At 41.2% G+C, this 19636-nt stretch overlaps 1 protein-coding gene across 1 annotated transcript in view; it reads right to left on the bottom strand.

Moving 5' to 3' along the window:
- Nucleotides 1–19636, bottom strand: part of LOC132830724 (sodium channel protein type 4 subunit alpha-like) — a 199848-nt gene that overhangs the window by 28275 nt on the left and 151937 nt on the right. The window contains exons 21-24 of the mRNA XM_060848557.1: nt 14968–15141; nt 14489–14611; nt 8214–8498; nt 4772–4825 (exon numbers count right to left, since the gene is read on the bottom strand). Of these exons, the coding sequence (XP_060704540.1) occupies nt 4772–4825; nt 8214–8498; nt 14489–14611; nt 14968–15141 (636 nt within the window). The remainder of the gene's footprint in view (nt 1–4771; nt 4826–8213; nt 8499–14488; nt 14612–14967; nt 15142–19636) is intronic.

Raw genomic sequence — 19636 nt, 5'->3', positions numbered from 1 at the left:
CGACCTGAGAGGCAGTGACCTGAACTGTTGGGTAAAAGCTAGGACACTGACCGAGTGGCAGTGGTGTCTGCAGGATGTCACCTCTACAGAAGAAGAAGGTTTATATTCCATCGAGCCATTGATCTTCCCTTGGGGCAATGCCTCTCTGATTCTAGTAATCTTTGGGAGAACAAATTGCTGGACTGTTGGACTGCAAGCTGGAACCTGCACCCTAGGCCAAGCAGTTTGAGCTTACGTGAGAGCAGTTTGAGCTTCCACTGTGAAGTTCATGCACGCGTACACACACATTTGCTATTCTGCCATGGGAGCTGAGATGTCAGTCATTGGATGCAGCATCATGGTTAGTTCCACAAGTGTGTTCATGGAGTTGGCCACCATTTCTTTCAGGAAAAGATAAGCTCCAAACTCTATTCAAATCCTTGTTCTAAGTTAACGCAATGCTCTTCTATCTTCCTTCATATTGAAGGCAGACTTTCTGACAAGTTTCCCACTACACTAAGCATTTTGTTGTGTATGCTCATCGACCTGTTTTTCAGCCTGATCCAAAGCACTCATTCAGGTTTTCAGGACCAAATTCCATGTGCAACACCAAACGCTGATGTGATGGTACCTCTGCTACCTTTGTCCCTGACCCAGCCTTTACATGCCCAGCAGCTTGCTGTATGCACGTTCCATTTCTCATCTATTCTCTAAAATATGTGCATTGTCAGTTATCTGAACTGATTGCCTAGAATGTGACATCAATACTGACTTCCTGTCCTTGGTATAGCTCCCTTGATATTCCTCCACTGCCTGACCAGATTGGACCTTTACAGTGGACTTGAAACATTCACTCAGTTTCTTCCAACAGATGCTGCCAGATCTGCTGAGTTTGTCGAATACTTTCTATGTTTAGTACAGAGGGAATAGTTGTGGTAAAGGGATGAGCAAGGGGGAAGGGGAAAATGTATGCAGTCCATATGCACACCATTTACAGAATGCAAGTCAGTAGATTCTGTATGAGAAGGAAGGTTAGGTGAAGACACCATTGCTGGCTATGGCATCAATACTGGATGGTCAGCACTGGGAAGTACAGCATGAAGCCTCCTTCCCCCACAATTTGTAAAATATTCTTCGACAAAAAAACAGGAAATGTGGCATTCATCTTCCAAAATAACTAATATACAATGTGCTTGTTTGATTTATTAATCATGGTTGAAATCCTGACAGCATGTTCAAGCTGTCGAATGTGGGTGTGTAGTTTGCAATTAACGTACGAGTCCTAATTCATGAATAACTGATGGGTAGTTAGCAAAGTGAAATAGTTGTGTGGTTGGGAGATTATGACATTTGAAGATCATTCTCGGTATTAAATATTTCGGGGTACTGCATCCAGATATTAGGACGTGGCTGCTGGCACAGACACCTATTGAGTAACTGCTCTCCCTGCTTTCTGATCATTTACTTGACCTACTTCTTATCCTCTGCAGCTACACAGCACCTTTCCTCCCCTGCACCTTTTCCATTAAGACCCTCAATGCAGTGTTGGAAAAGAATCCATTCTGTCTACTATGTTGTGCTATATTTCTGTCAATTAAGATTCATTCTCTGCATCACTTCTAACACCTGTTCCAGCTAAAAGACACCTTTGCTTTAAGAAGCGCAGACAAGGCTCCTTGCTGACTCATGTAACCAATGAATGGTGTGGTTAGCACTGGTCACATATAGAAGTCATGGTAATGACCAGGCAAGAGGATGGTGGGCTTGTTGTTGCATTTCAAACAATGGGTTTGTAAAGGTTTCTTCCAATCCATTATGGCTTCCAGGACTTCCCTGAGCCTTCACTCAAACACTTAGCTACCGACTGATTTCCAGAAATTCCTGAGTTTTGACTGCACAGAGAATCGAATTGCTCTTGGCTCCTCACTGACCCCAACTACACAGAGCCAATGTAGTTTGGTTGTCTTTCAGCAGTCTATTTGTGCATGGGTTTGTTTGCTAACTTCACAGACTGTGACCCAGGAACTATTCTTTGATGACCCCTGACCTGTTTGGAAGTGATCTATTGAAAACATTACAATAAGTGTCACCCTATTGCTGGGCAGATAACGAACATGACAAGTGAATACTCCAAGCAGCAGTGAAACTGGAATGGAGTAACCTTTGGAACTGACTGTTTCCTTAATGTTACAATGTTCACCAATTGCTGGTTCCACAGCACAAATTACATACTGTAAAAAGTAAGACTTCATCACAACTTTATACATTTGGTGTAAATACTTTGGTGTATATACATCAGCCCACTTCTGCCAAATACCTTTAAAATGCTTAATCATGTATTCTGTTCTTGGGAATGGTGACACCAAGGTTGGGTATACAACCAGGATTTTCAATTTAAAGTTTGCTACAAGCTGCATTTTGACAATTTAATCTTCAATTGAGTTAAATCCATTTGGAAAGTAATGTGCATTTGAAAATTAATTAATTGCATTGCAATGTTGCACGTTTTATGTATTGCCAGATCATTCATGTATAAATCTATCTTACAGTTTCATATTTACTGTCAAATTTCTATAATATAGTATATGACAGTGTTAAAATGTTTCTAATCTCTATCATTGCAGAATGCTGTTCGTTAAGAGGAAGTATGATGTACTATGCAAGTTCAAGAGGACTATTGACTGGTGTATTTCAACTACTTGACCACAGTTAGCATGACTGATATCACACCAACAACCAAATCTAAAGTGAACAGAGAACATCCTGTCTCTTGAAATTCTAGTTGTCCATTCTTTGCAATATTTTGAAACTGTATTTCCAATGGATCACTAAACTCTCATCTTTACCTTTCCAATTTTAAATGAGTTTTTGGTAACTTTTTGTTTAGAAAACAATTAGAACACAATCAATCTACTCTTCTTCAGATCTCCCTCAATCTCCCTTCAATCTCTCTCTTCTTCATGTGGTCCCAGTCAACTAAAATGCTGTGACTTGAATTTTTGAGTCTCACTTAGTGGAGGTGGGGTAGGGGGTGTGGGCCATTATCAGGATGCCTTGTAAGTTGCTAGGAAAAGGGTGGGCTTGTGATCTTGCCCGCTAATTAGTTAAGGCTAATAAAGGTTTTGAGGAGCTTAATAGGAACATATTGATAGGAGTGGGGTGTTGAGATGTTGACAGCAGCGCAGAACCTGTGCAAACTGTTTAGAAGAAATTGAATAAAAAGAGCTTTGGTTCCAGTTCTGTCTGTCACCAGCTGGCGTTCTGAACTCAAAAATGACAAAACAATCATAGAGCCAGACAGCTTAGAAGGAGACCTTTCAGTCCATCATGTCTGCACCAACTCTCTAAAAAAAGCTTTCCAATTAAATGCCCTCTGAAATAGGCGAGCAAGCCACTCAGTACAATAGCAATTAAGGAACAGGCAACATATATTGACCATGCCAGTGATGCCCATATCTCACCAAAAAATAAAGAAAACATTTGGTTCAACTCTCCTGCTTATTTTCCCTTAGATCTGCAATTCTTTCCCTTTCGAGTATATGTCTACTGTTCCAAAGAAATATAGTGATAAAGCAAAAATATTGGAATTAGAATATCGATAACATAACAGATGAGCACGGTGGCAAATAACAGCTAAATATCATTATTCAATACCTGATCTAAGGGGACAGTTTTCAGCTTCCACAAGTCATAAACCTTCAAAGGATAATAAACATGAGCAATAATGCCATCTTATTAACTGAAGCTCTAACACACTGCTAGGCAGCAAGATAAACTGACACTGGCTTGTAACTCCTTCCAACTTGATAAGTTCTTCTTTAATACATTCTCTACTGTGTTAAAGAATACACAGAACACCATGTCCTTATCTTTTCCCAGTTGAATGGGAAGGGAGGCATTGGAGTAGTGATACTGGCATGATCTGCGGAGCATGGGTTCGAATTATAGCATGACAAATGATGAAACGTGAATTCAGTATCAACTCAGTCGCATGGTGAAACCTGTCATTGCTAGTAGGTCTGGTAGTTAATGCTTAACTGGCCTCTGGGCAATTAGGGATCAGCAATAAATTTGTCATTGGTTAAGCGAGTAAATGTTGAAGGTGGTAGATGGGGTGTTAATCAAGCGGGGATACTTTAGCCTGGATAGTATTGAGATGCTTGAGGCTTTCTGGAGATGCATTCATCCAGGAAAGTGGAAGAGTATTCCGTTACACCTCTGAGCCCAGAACTCCAGATTTAAATTCAAGTCCAGGATTTGATGGCCAAGGAAGCTTCATTTACAGATCACTGAAAAATGATAAATACTAATTGTAAGCACTTCCAACACAAGCCAATGGCTGGTGATGACAAGTGGGAGAGATTCCTGGTCATCAATGTGATGAAAACAAATTGGGGCCTCTACTATCACTATACAATAACTCCATGCTTGTAAATGTTACAATTTACCAAACAACATGGACACTGGGGAGTCAATTGGCTGGGTGGCTAGTACAGATTAGATTGGAGTGAATTTGGGTCCTATCCACAGTGGAGATAATGATACTGTGGATCAGATCTGCTTTCAGGTACATAATTCATGATCAGCAGGCTTTTTTCTCACCAGGAAACCAATAAAAGGAATTAATGGTTTACAATAGAGAAAGGAAGAAAAGTCATGACAATTCCTTTCACTGCTTTTAATGGTGCTAGGTTTAAAACTGTACAAAGCATTCAATCACTGTCAAAACTTTAATTTGTACAGGCTTATAAATGTTTTAAATGAAAGCTTTTAACTCAGAGAGATTACTCACCTCACGGGAATCAACAGCTGCATACATTATATCCATCCAGCCTTTAAAGGTTGCCTGTTGGGAATAAAATTAAGATGGCAGTGTACTACATCCTCAATCAGATGTTGTTTTCATTCAGATAGTTAATCAATATTAATATTAGGTCCAAACAGTCAGTTTGAAATGTAATAGATCTCATGATTCAACATATTAGAAGATCTTGAATATTCAATATCATCAGGTTCGGGGCCATAACTGATGTTTTATATAGTGTTAAACTTGGCATTGCATTTTAAATTATTTGCAATGTAGATTAAAGAAGAAATATTATAGTAGAAAACTAATGAGATTAATTTAAATCTATAATAGGAGGGAATATCACAGATAAAAAAGTTTGGCTGCTGCACCATTGTAGGTCAGAATTTGCAGTTTGTTCACTGGCACTGTCATTGATAACTCAATCTCTTGATATTTTGCAATCTTCCTTTACAAGGATGTTGCCAGGGTTGGAGAGTTTGAGCTATAGGGAGCGGCTGAATAGGCTGGGACTGTTTTCCCTGGAGTGTCGGAGGCTGAGGGGTGACCTTATTAGAGGTTTATAAAATCATGAGGGGCATGGATAGGATAAATAGACAAGGTCTGTTCCCTATGGTGGGGGAGGCCAGAAGTAGAGGGCATAAGTTTAGGGTGAGAGCGGAAAAATTTAAAAGGGACCAAAGGGACACCTTTTTCACGCAGAGAGTGGTGCATGTCTGGAATAAGTTGCCAGCGGAAGTAGTGGAGACTGGTACAATTACAACAGTGAAAAGGCATCTGGATGGGTATATGAATAGGAATGGTTTGGAGGGCTATGAGCCAAATGCTGGCAAATGGGACTAGATTAGGTTAGGATATCTGGTAGGCAAAGATGAGTTGAACCGAAGGATCCGTTTCCGTGCTGTACATCTCTATGACTCTAAATACTTATCCCTTTCAAGTATACTGCTGTTGAACCTATGTCTCCTCATTAGTAGCCATTATTGGATGAAATTGCTACTCTTTTACTTTTCTATCATTGGTTTGTTGTGATTACCTCATTTACTTGTAACTTATTTTTAAGCCAATAACTTGTAATCCTGGATGGCATAGTGGCTCAGTGGTTAGCACTGCTGCCTCACAGTGCCAGGGATTCTACACTCAGAAACACTCAGAAACTGTCTGTCTGGCATTTGTACACTCTCCCCATGTCTGCATGGGTTTCCTCTGAGTGCTCTGGTTTCGTCCCACAGTCCAAATATGTGCAGGTTAGGTGGATTGACCATGCTAAATTTCCCATAGCACACGGGGATGTGCAGGCTAGGCAGATGAGTCATGGGAAATGTAGGGTGGATCTGAGTGGGATGCTCTTTGGAGGGTTGGTGTGGACTTGATGGGCCAAATGACCTGCATCCTCATTGTAAGGATCCTAACGTGGGAAGAACAGTGAAAGAGCGAGTATTTTCAGCAAATTTTTGTTTCCTTTTTCACCTTTTGATTTTGAGTACAGAAGTTTTGTAACTTATTTTCTTGAGCAATGCTTTTTATTGGATTGTGAGATGAGGACAGTTCCTACCGAAACAAGTCACCTGCATTTCTCTTTCGATATAAACTATCATGTTGCGTCCTTTCAGCAATTCCTGTTAGAGACAACAGAAAACTGAAGGTGCTGGAATCCAAAATAGTCAAGCAGGAGGCGGACAGAACACATCAAGCCAGGCAGCATCAGGAGGAGGAGAAGGGCTAGCCCCAAAACGACAACTCCTCCACCTCCTGATGCTTCCTGGCTTGATGTGTTCTTCCAGCCTCTTGCTTATCTACCTTAGCAATTTCTGGGCAGGATGATCTCTGTTTTTAAAATAATCATTGAGAGGGTTACTTCCCTATCCTGATCCCATACTTGCCAAATTTGGGTGTAGTCAGTTCCAATTGTCGCCCTTGGAAGAAGACTAGGCCCATTATCTGAAATGGTGGTAGAGGGCAGTGGGAGGTGGAAGTTTTCATTATGGTGGCTCCATCTCAAGGTATCTTTTGAGAAGGTTGGAAGGCCAGAGTAGCCAGGCCACCAGAGTATGGCTCCTAGCCTCAGCTGTGCCCCAACATACCTGCAGTCAGGGGCAGGCATAGCAGCATCACCGTACTGCTGTTGGCACTGGTCCCTAACTCCTGACCTGATAGTTTCCCCCCCTAGACTTTCAGGCCTAGTAATTGGGTCTTGGTACACCCGGGTACCAGGCCCTGCCTGCAGCCTCATCAGAGTTAGGGTTAAAGGGGAGGTGAGGAGAGGAGGTTAAGACATGTTTTGCAGGCATCTGCTGGTTTTTTGGTCATAGCTGGACTCCAACAATATTTCCCATCTGTCTACAAAAGGACAACTTAATTATTCAAATTGTCTACCTGTCGCTGCCAGAAAGGTGTAACCTCACTGACCCTAATGCAATAGGTTAAAAGGAGATGGTGAAGAGAAAAATAAGATCAGCAATGAGGAATATTAAAAATATAATTATGGTCAAAATGAAAGAGAAAACGAAAATCTTTTACCAGCATGTAGATAGTAAATGGATAGTATGACGTAGTGTGAGGTAAAAGGCCTTGCCAGTACTCTGCACCATCATTTACAAAGAAGGAAAAATTTGACAACATATCAGCAGAAGCAATAAATAAGTTGAAAACTGAGGGGGAGGAGATAATGAAAACACTGATTATGCTCAGGATAAGTATGTCAGGATGCCTTGCATTTCAGGTCGCTGAAGAAAGCAGGAATAAAGATAATGGGAGCTGCTGCCAAAATCATCCCTCGAGACTGTGGAAGTGCCAGAGAACTGGAGAGCAAGAAAGGTGACACCTTTATTGAAGGAAGAATGGAAGGATATTCCCAGCAATGATATGTCAGTCAGTTTAATATCAATAGCAGTCAAAGTTTTAGTAACAATAATCAGAGAAAAATCAACATGGCATTTGAATTCATGAAGCAGAGCCAGGGCAGATTTGTTCAAGGCCAATCATGCTTAAGTAATTTCCATTTTTTTTATTCATAATAATGGTGCATATATTCATAGCGATACTGATGTCCAAGTCAGTTTTACAAGTATATTAGAATCTTACTGATGTTTAATTTATTACACAACATATTCTGGGCATTGAAAAAAGATATAGCAGTTGATGTGCGCTGATGGCCTATGAGAACTATGGATCTAAAGAATGAATGCTGGTACTTTATTTGACAATGAAAGATTACCTCAGCTGAAATCACTCAATTTTCATACAAATGTATTGGCTAGCAGGCTAGTGATGAAAACCCAGAACTGTGTGTGACGCTTTTGTAGTCAGAAGCATCAAAGGACAACTGAATTACCCCAGCTGCCATCTTGGATGCTGACTGTCATTGTCAGCGCAAACATTAGAGTAAGTAAACAATTTGTTGCCACAAATGTATGGCATCGCTTACCACTTGGAGTAAGGATAGATATCCTTGACCAACATTGTCAAAGTTGACCTTCAAGTTGAGCCATCGTGCTTCACCAGGATGTTCTGCGATGAAATCCATGCAATCACTCATGTTGTTTATTTTCTCAATGGGATATGTCTCTGAGGATGTGGTGTTTATGCATTTGGCAAACTTTCCAGCAAACAGGTTGACTCCCATTATACTGAAAATCAGCCAGAAGATGAGACAAACCAAGAGCACATTCATGATGGATGGGATGGCACCGACCAGAGCATTCACAACCACCTGGAAAAACAAAATACAAACTATTGTTGTCACAGGATATAACTAACTTTCTCCAAGCATTCAAAGAAGATTCTTACTCTCTGTGTTGTTATTAAATGGCATTTACCACAAAATAATTTGGCCTATGCCAAGTAGCCTATGCCCAAGAAACTCCTTGATATCACTTTCTTCCCAATTTAGTTCATCTCACTCAATCAACATATTGTTTTTTCTTCCTTCTCATGTATCTACTTAAACCCTTTCTAAATGTACATTATTTGCTTCAATTTTTAAATTTGAGTTGATTTATTATTGTTATATGTATCAAGATGCAGTGAAACATTTTGTTTTGCATGCTAACTGGACAAATCATACCTTACATAAGTACATCTGGGTAATAGAACAGGATGCAAAATATAGCATTGCAGCTACAAAGAAAGTGCAGAGAAAGATCTAATTTATGAGAGGTCCGTGCTATTCCTTGTGGTAGCAAATTCCACATTCTAACCACTCTCTGAATAAAGATGTTTATTGGATTTTCTCATAAGTATGGTGTCTTTATGGTCTCTAGTTTTGAACATAAGAATACAACAAAGAAGAAATAGACCATCCTGTCTTGATAGTCTGTACTGTCTTTTAATCGTACCATGGCTGATCTTCTGCCTCAATTCCACATTCCAGCCCAGCCTCCTTATCCCTTAAACAATCAAACACTGTTGGCCTAGAATGTAGTCCAGATGAAGTCTCCACTATCCTCTGGAATAGTGAATACCAAAGATTCAAAACGCTCAAATTGAAGAAACTTGTTCAGCTCAGTTCTGGATGATTGTGTCATTACCTTCCAACTGTGGTCCCATGCTCTAGATTTCCCCAGCCAAGTGAAAACAATCTCCAAGTACTGACCATGTCAAATTCCTTCAAACTCTTGTAGGCTTCCAGAGTTTCAATGCTCGCCTCTCTCTGCTATTGCACTGTAACTGATTCATCTTTTGTTTGTATATTTGTTGTGTCATCACAACTTTTGTTCGCTAAGTATTCTTGCCCTCCACCTGATTTCAGATCTCTCCCTTTTGTTCTTTTCCTCCAAATCTCTATCAATTGTTACTATTTGTCACGGACTCTGCATTTGATTGAAGGCCGCCTATCCTTAACACCTTCCATTTCTCATGATGAGTCATTAACTTCGAATGCAAGATGTCTTCTGCCACATGATGCAGCCTGCTCCACAGAACATTTTCTGTTTTTAATCTTTGATATACCATATATACACGAGTAATAGTCAAATGTTTTGACTACTTTTTAAGCTTAAATTTATGGGGTTGACTATTAGATGGATGCTACTTTTGAGGGGCTGAAATTGATGCCCGTCAAAATTCATACCATATCATTAGTGAAAGCCCAACTGATCTCTAAATGAATAAAGAAAGTAAAGTGCATTACGGTAATTCTGAAAACCCAGAGCGGATCACAACAACCAGAAGACTGGGAGCAGAGCAGAATAACTGGCTGGAGCAGGTCATGAACGGCTGGCACACTGACTCATAAATGTTGATCTGTTGTCTGTGAAGAGCTAGGGTCGACTTTTACACAAGATTTATGGAAAATTCCAGGTTATTTGGCCAAAAAATGGGGGTTGACTTTTACATGAGATCAACTATTCCCCGAGTATATATGGTAAATAGTCCATCAGTAATTTCATTCAGTGCTCTCTCCAAGTCCATGCACTTGAAGAGTAGCATGTAGTATGCAAGGTAATTACTGTCATAGAGATGTACAGCTCATTCCATAAACGCATGACCCTCTACTTGAAAGCTTTGCCTCTGAGGTCCTTTTTAAATATTTCTCCTCTCAGTCTAAACCTATGCCTGTTAGTTCTGACTCCCCCACCCTAGGGAAAAGACCTTGTCTATTTATCCTATCCATGCCCCTCATGATTTTATAAACCTCTATAAGGTCACCGCTCAGCCTCTGACACTCCAGCAGAAACAGCCCCAGCCTCTTCAGCCTCTCCCTATAGTTCAAACCCCCCAATCCTGGCAACATCTTTGTAAGTCTTTCTGAACCCTTTCAAGTTTCAAGGAGACCAGAATTGCATGCAATATTCCAAAAGTGGCTTAACCAATGTCCTGTACAGCCGCAACATGACCTGCCAACTCTTATACTCCTATACTCACTGTGCATTAAAGGCAAGCATACCGAATGCCTTTTTCACTTTCTTATCTATCTGCGATTCCACTTTCAAGGAACTTTCAAGGTACTCCAAGATTGCTTTGTTCAGCAACACCCCCCAGGATCTTACCATTAAGTGTATAAGTTCTGTTCTGATTTGCCTTTCTAAAATGCAGCACATCACATTTACCTAAATTAAACTCCTTCTGCCACTCCTTGGCCCTCAGGTATCTGATCAAGATACCATTGTACTCTGAGGTAACCTTCTTTGCTGTCCACCATACCTCCAATTTTGGCGTCATCTGAAACCTTACTAACTATACCTCATATCTGCACATCCAAATCATTTATATAAATGATGAAAAGCAGTGGACCCAGCACCGATCCTTGTGGCACTCCACTGGTCATAGGCTTCCGGTCTGAAAAGCAACCTGTAATTCTTTGAAAGGGATCTCTCATTTAGTCATTTTTTTGAGTTAGACCATAACAAGTAAGAGCAGAAGTAGCCTATTCAGCTCATTAACTGTCTATCATTCAAGTAAACCATTGCTTATCAGATAATTCTTAAGTCAGCATTCTGCATTGTGCATATACCATGATTCCATTACTCATTAAAAATATCTGCTAATTTTGAATTTACAGTGTATGCATAATCAGTTTTGACTACAGTCAGATCTGATATAACACTATTGTTCTGTTCTCGTACGAACTCATGTTATAAGAAAATCATGCATTGGCTGCGCAGTTTAAAGTAATGGGACCAGAATCGTGTAATAGTGAATACAGGTAAGGAAAGTTCACATTCTTCAAATAATGGTCTACATTCTTCAATCACATTAAAGCCAATTCCCATTGAAGAAACACACGTTATTGCTGAACTGACTGTGTGCTGAATGGCCCAACCTCTATAGCCTCTAAAGAATTCTTCGGATTCACAACACTTAGAACAGAAACTAGCCTCACCTGTGTTCTAACAGGGCAACTCCTCACTCTGTGATTATGCCATCTGGTTCTAGAATCCCCCATACGGGGAAACCGCCTCTCAACATTTATCCTGTCAAGCCCTTGAGAATCCTGTATGTTTCAGCAAGTCATGTGTCATTTTTCAAATCTCCAATGAGTGCAGGCTCAAATGACTCAACTCTCCTCATAAGACAGTCCCTCCATGCCCAGGATCACCTTAGTGGACCTTCTCTGACTGCCTCCAATTCTACTTTATCTTCCCTTAGATAAAGTGAGCAAAACTGCTTACAGTATTTGGAATTGTTTGCCTCATTGAAGCGTGCATAATACTGAAAAAGTTGGGAACCAACACTAGAGACTATACGCACCAATGTCTTCCTTACTATTTTTATTTCTTACCTCCACCCTTATGGATTCAATACCTTCCAATCCAACATCATTATTGTTATCGTACTTATTCTAGCTCATACTAACAAAGCTACCCACCACACTTCCCATTCTTACTTGTCTTTTTAAAATGTCACATATCCCGAATATTTAGTGCCCAGCTTTGATCTCCTTGTAACCATGACTTTGAAATGGCTAAAAGATAATATCCACTAACCTTTACTTGTGCAGTTAATCTTTTATTTTTATTTTAAATACTAAATGCATTTAAGTAGAGTCGTTAATTTCGCCTCTTTATAAAATCGTCGTTCTTCCTTTGACCCTATTTACTGCTATTTTTCTATGATTGTTCACTCTGTCCCTTCCTGTCACTCTGTATATTGTTATCCAAATAGCTGCCCTGTAATTCTGCCATATCTTGTTGTTTTGTAAGCTTAGGGTTGCCCTCTCCTAAATCCACCGCGCACCTCCCTCAGTTTATTTAAAATCCTCTCTATAGCCCAGGTTATTTGATTCGCCAGGCCAGCTCCCTTTACGCCTGTCCAGGGGACAGTGACCCATGAAATTAATCCCATTTCTCCCACACCAAATTTTGAGCCACACCTCTAATGCCATGACGCTATTTACAGTCTGCCAGTTTGCCTGTGGCTCATTACTTTGGAGATTCTACTTTTAAATGTAGCTCTTTACTGTTCAAATCTTTCAGCAGAATCTGCTTTTACTCTGATCTATACCATTGGTACCAATAAGGAAGACAACAAATGCATACCTCCTCGCCCAATCCAAGTTCTGTTTCGGGCCTGACGAGCAATCCTTAACACTGGCACTGGGCAGGCAATATTGCCTTCACAACATGTGCTCAGTCACAGGAAAAACACTCTCTATTCCTTCAATTACACTGTCGCCTAGCACTGTTAAATCCTCCCCACACTTGATTGGCTCCAGTACCATGGTATCATGGTCAGTTCATTCAGCCTCCCTGTAGTCCCCACTCTCATCCACACAGCTTGCAAGAGCCTCATAATTTCATTGGACAACTGTAATGACTAAGGCTCCTCACACCCTACTGTCCCTGATCACAGACTAAACCTGAATTTGAATGACCTAATCTAAGGGGTGTGACTGCCTCCTGCAGCAGAGTGTCCAGGTAAATTCCGTCCTTCCCGATCTGGTGTAATGCCTGCACCTCAGACCCCAGCTCCTTAACTCGAAACCAAAGTTCCTCAAGCTGCAAACACTAATAGCAGTTGTGAGTGCCCTGGATCACCTTGGTGTCGAACAGTTCCCACATGCTGTAGCAGCAATACATCACCCAACCTATGATGACTATCATATTTAATTTAGTTAATTAATCACTCCAGAATCCCTGCTCTTTACATTTTATTGCTTTTTTAAAAATAAATCACTTGCATCAATCTTATACTTGACCAGCTATTTTTATGAAAGGAGAGTAAAATACTAGAGACCTGAAACTAAACTAAAGATCTTTTATTTTAACGGTTAAAAATAGTCAGCAGTCTTCTCACCAATCAGCTGCTTTCCCCGTTATGTTTTGTGATATCACTTCACCACTGATTTCTCCGCGAGTCTTCTGTGGAAAGGTCACTCAATTGCTCTCCACAGATGCTGCCAGATCTGCTGAGCTTCTCCAGCAATTTCTGTTTTGGTCTCTGATTTACAGCATCCACAGTTCATTCAGTTTTCCCAGCTTTACTTACTCGGTATTTTTCTCACTCAGATGAAGTCTCCATTCAAACTGACAATGTCCTTACTGGCTTATGCAATGTGAAAATTCAGTTTCTTATATGGAGCTGCTGTGAGTTACTTCTTAACTACAGTAATACGCAATTTATTTAGACCAACAGTTTCAAGGACTTAAGACCATAAGACATAGGAATGGAAGTAAGGCCATTCGGCCCATCGAGTTCACTCTGCCATTCAATCATGGCTGATGGGTATTTCAACTCCACTTACCAGCATTCTCCCCATAGCCCTTAATTCCTTGTGACATCAAGAATTTATCAATCTCTGCCTTGAAGACATTTAGCACTCTGTGGCAATGAATTCCACAGGCCCACCACTCTCTGGCTGAAGAAATGTCTCTGCATTTCTGTTCTGAATTTACCCCCTCTAATTCTAAGGCTGCTTGAATTACTTGAAAGGCAGTTACTTGAATTGTAACTGCCTTTCTAAAACAGGTTTTTTTATAGCTTACTTAAGTACTACTGTCTGAATCTAACTCTAATTCTAAAATTGTACTTGGAAAAGATATATCAGTTGAATTCCCACTTTGAACCAAATTCCTAGAAATACTTACTCTGCCCTTGTCTCACTTAAAGTCTCACTGACCTGTGTGCCTTTCACACACCATAAAAGAGACCCCAGGCTGGCTCTTTGGAAATGAACTAATTATTTCTAAATAATGTGAAGTGAGCACTTGGCAGCAACTCTGAATGAAAAATGTAATTTGATCAAAATTGAGATGAATTTACCCTCATTCCCTCGAACCGGGACAAAGCTCGTAGAGGTCTCAGGGCCCTCAGGGTCCGGAGAGACTTAATGGGTCCCAACTCATCATAGCCAAGGATTTTTGCAGTCAGGCTGATCAAAGATACCTTAAGAGGAGAGGAAGGAGAAAAATAGAAGCTTTTAGTCCATTTTCTTTACAGCCAACAAACTCTTTCAGGTACACAAGTAGTTTCTAGTTTTTACACACTCTATTCTAATGATGGAAGAATTATCCAGATATCAACACAACAAATTCTAATGGACCTCTAATAGGCTGTTTATCAACATTCATAATTTATCACTCATCAATCAAAGTACAATCTTTTGCATTCATCAACATTATGTGGAGAAAGAAAGTATTAAAGAAAGGTCTCCAACCTGCATTATAATCTCTACTTCTCCCTCTATGAGACTGCAACACTCCAGATTAGGTTATTGTTTCTCAGGTTCTTAGAATACTCACATCAACAATCATGAAGTCTAGCCAGCACCATGCATTGGTGAAGTATGTTTTGAATCCATATGCTATCCATTTGAGCAGCATTTCCACCACAAAGATATATGTAAATACTTGATCAGCATATTCGAGCAGGGTCTTAATCACTTTCCTGTCCTCAATGTAAATGTCTTCAAATGCCTGCAAGTAAATAAACAGTTTAGGCCTCTGTGGCCAAAAAGCTAATGTATGGTTAAAATATGGCCAACCTTCAGAACTGCTGCATCTGCTACCACCCTATCAGACTGCACACTTACCAGTCATATTTAAAAGGATCAGTGTTCTGGCACAGCAGCCAGAAGAACACCTTCAATGCAGGAATCTACACAGAGAGCAGTGAAAATAATCTGTGCTGAAGCTAGGTCCACTTTTTGTGGCATTCGCTGTCCTAAGGTAAAATGCATAGATAGGATAAACAGAAAAAGTCTTTTCCCTGGGGTGGGGGAGTCCAGAACTAGAGGGCATAGGTTTAGGGTGAGAGGGGAGAGATACAAAAGAGACCTAAGGGGCAACTTTTTCACACAGAGGGTGGTACATGCATGGAATGAGCTGCCAGAGGAAGTGGTGGTGGTTAGTACAATTGTAACATTTAAAAGGCATTTGGATGGGTAAATGACTAGGAAGGGTTTGGAGGGTGCTGGCAGGTGGGACTTGATTGGGTTGGGATATCTGGTCGGCATGGACAGGTTGGACCGAAGGATCTGTTTCCGTGCTGTACATCTCTATGACTCGATGATTCTATGAGTGAGCGAATGGGAAGAATGGTAGGGAGTGTCAAGCAGGTGGTTCAGATGGGTGACATGGTAGGTGGGTTGAGTGGGAAGTTGAGTGGGAGGTAATGGATTGATAAGGTGGCCAATGATAAGGGTACGAAATGGGTAGGGTGACACATGGGTCTAGTGACAAGTGGGTAGGATGTTAGGCTGACAGCTGGGTCAGATCAGGAAGGGTAGTCAGGTTGGGTTTGGTGGGTAGGGGGTGGGCTTTGGTGTGTAATGGAAGGTTAGTGTGTCTGGGAAGTAATCAAGTCAAATTGGGATGAAGGGGCTAACTGAGAGGGTACTAAAGGTCAATTGTTGGATGCTGTGGGATTAGCATGGGCAGGAGTGTAGTCAGGTCTGCACAGGAGTATAGTTGGAAGCTGGGGAGAGAAGCAAAATTTGCCTCAATATCAGAGATGGAGACAGTCTCACAGGGTCCCAGTGAACAGCTGCTCAAACTTTTCAGGCAATCCCCATAGAGGGTGTCACAACTTCTGAAAGGTCCCAATGTGCACCTTGTGGATAATATCTCATCCCTGATGATCTAGAGACTGGAAATTATGGGTCAAATTATATTCTGCCTGGGAGGAATGCCGCCCAGTGCGTTTTGAAAACTCTAGTGAATTTTCACACCGAATGTCATCTGAATGTACGAAATTGTGCAATTTTATGTAATGTCTGAACTGTGATGAGTGTTAGCACTATCTATTTCCTGTACTTTGAAAGGTTATCAATCTGAAATGTTCTCTGCTTTCTCCCCACAGGTACTGCCTGACCTGTTGATTGTTTTTGGTATTTTCTGTTTTCATTCCAAGTGTTCAGCATCCACACACTATGTTTTTTTTGAAGAGTTATACTTGCAATGGCATCATCTCAGAGATGCCATCCAAAATTTAAAGCTGGCATTGTTTCGATTAGATTAGATTAGACTTACAGTGTGGAAACAGGCCCTTCAGCCCAACAAGTCCACACTGACCCGCCGAAGCGCAACCCACTCATACCCCTACATTTACCCCTTACCTAACACTACGGGCAATTTAGCATGGCCAATTCACCTGACCCGCACATCTTTGGACTGTGGGAGGAAACCGGAGCACCCGGAGGAAACCCACGCAGACACGGGGAGAACGTGCAATCTCCACACAGTCAGTCGCCTGAGTCGGGAATTGAACTGTGAGGCAGCAGTGCTAACCAGTGTGCCACCATGCCGCCTTCAGTCTAGATTAAATTGCACACTTCCAGCAGTTTCCTGGCCAATTACACCTTATGCTTCATTATCTTTCCTATAGACATGGTTTCTAGGAGAGTTGATATTGTCCACAAGTGAAGCCTCTTGATAAATTCAACCCAGCAATAACAGAATTCACTCATCAAAGCTACCTAACAACCTCCAAAACCCCAACCCCAACCACCTTAAGTACAAGGGCAACAGATACATGGTCTGCAAGTTCCTCTCCAAGCCACATAGCATCCAGACTTGGAGCTACATCACTGTTATTGTGTCAAAATTGTGGAGCTCCCTCCCTAACAGCACTATGGGTGAAATTAATGACATTCCCACCTTTTCATTGCCACCCAGTCCTCCATGGACTAAGGCACTACCATACTGCTTTCGCTATGACAATTATCGCCATAGAATCCCTGCAGTGTAGAAACCTGCCATTTGGCCCATCAAGTCCACACTGACACTCTGAAGAGCACCCCCCACCCCGACCCACACCCCTTTCCTGTCCCTGTAACCTTGCATTTTCCTATCCACATCCCTGGACCCTTTGGACATCTCAGCATGGCCAATCCAACTAATCTGCGCATGTTTGGACTGTGGGAGCAAGCTAAAGGAAAATTAAAGCCACACAGACATGGAGAGAATGTGCAAACTCCACACAGACAGTTGCCCAAGGGTGGAATCACACCTGAATCTGTGGCGATGTGAGGGAAAGTGCTAACCACTGACCCACCGTGCCATCCTATTAGTGACAGACAATAAATGGTGGCCTATCCAGCTGCACCCACACCCCCTGAATGAATGCAAGAAAAATCCTCAGATTAAAAAAGCAGTTTGCTGCACTATCCAAAGCCTGCGTTGCTACGTCCTGAACACTGTTTCATAGGCTGTAATATTACAGCATTATACATCAAACAAGAAATGCAAATGTTGTTCAGTTGCTTTTTGTGATGTCTTATAGAATGTAATTATGCCACCATTACTAGACAAAATAAAGAAACATTGTATTCCACCTCATTTTTACAATGAAATGAGCTCCATAGTGGTTGAATATGGGTTGAGGTTCTTTTCCTGCACAGTTCCTAATTCTAAACTTGAAAGCAAATAAGTGAGGGAATGTATATTCTTCAAAGTAATAAGGAAACATTGGTGACTGGAAGAAGAACATAAATTGCTGGGAAAACTCAGCAGGTCTGGCAGCAGCTGTGGAGAGAAAGCAGAATTAATGTCTCAGGTACAGTGACTCTCTTTCAGAACTTCAGTCCCTGGACTCAAAGCATCCACTCTACTTTCTCTCCACAGATGCTGCCAGATCTGCTGAGTTTCTCCAGCAATTACCATTTTTGTTTCTGATTTCCAGCATCTGCAGTACTTAGTTTTTTTTTGGTTTAACATTGGAGACTGATTCAGTGGACGGCACGGTGGCACAGTGGTTATAGGCGGCACGGTGGCACAGTGGTTAGCACTGTTGCCTCACAGTGCCAGAGACCCGGGTTCGATTCCCACCTCAGGCGACTGTCTGTGTGGAGTTTGCACATTCTCCCCATGACTGTGCGGGTTTCCTCCGGGTGCTCCGGTTTCCTCCCACAGTCCAAAAATGTGCAGGCTAGGTGAATTGCCCATGCTAAATTGCCATTAGTGTTAGGTTAAGGGGTAAATGTAGGGGAATGGGTCTGGGTGGGTTACGCTTCGGCGGGTCGGTGTGGACTTGTTGGGCCGAAGGGCCTGTTTCCACACTGTATGTAATCTAATCTAATCTAATCATATACAGCTCCTATTTAATCTTAATGAGAAAATCATAAATGAGTTTTCCAGAGACCTGGAGTAGTCTGCTTTGTTAAAACAAATCTCGGAAATGGCACAATATCATGGAGTTTTTGAAGCATTGGGCATATTTACGATAAACTAAAATTCAGTTGGAGCCACATTTGAAGGATATGCGTTTGAAGGATGAAGCTGATATTTAGATATTTTTCAGTGTCTTAAGTAATGTTAAATCTAATTGACCAAAGCACACAGACAAAGGTAAAGATCTTAATGAATTTAAGGTATTGTTTATCCTGACCATGAGTAAACCAGATTTGCAAATGATTAGCAAATTATAAAATGGCTGTCATCTTTAATCAGATCCGTAGCTTACTTTGGGTCTCATAACATTTGATCAATTGAGAGACTTACCAACAAGAGTGAAGGAAGGGACCAGGGCAATAATGTTTTCCCTTCTAATTATAACAGCTACACAAATAGAGTCGATGAGGTGCCTTTGAAGATGATATTTGGGCCAGAGAATGTTTGGGCCAAGAGTTGGGATAGAGTCATACAGCACAGAAACAAACTCTTCAGTCCATCTCTTCCATGCTGACCAGATGTCCTAATCTGACCCAGCCCCATTTGCCAGCATTTGCCCCATACCTCTCTAAACCTTCTTATTCCTATACCTATCCAGTTGCCTTTTAAATATTGTAATTGTATACACCTCCACCACTTCCCCTCGTAGCTTATTCCATACAATCATCACCCCCTGCATGAAAAGTTACCCCTCAGGTCCCTTTTAAATTTTTTCCCTAGGAAAAAGACCTTGGCTATTTACCCTATCCATGACCAACCTCTAGAAGGTCACGCGTCCATCTCTGATACTCCAGAGAAAAAA

The sequence above is a fragment of the Hemiscyllium ocellatum genome, chromosome 32, assembly GCF_020745735.1.
Source record: "Hemiscyllium ocellatum isolate sHemOce1 chromosome 32, sHemOce1.pat.X.cur, whole genome shotgun sequence".
Classification (NCBI taxonomy): domain Eukaryota; kingdom Metazoa; phylum Chordata; class Chondrichthyes; order Orectolobiformes; family Hemiscylliidae; genus Hemiscyllium; species Hemiscyllium ocellatum.
This window is presented reverse-complemented; position numbering and strand designations above follow the sequence as displayed.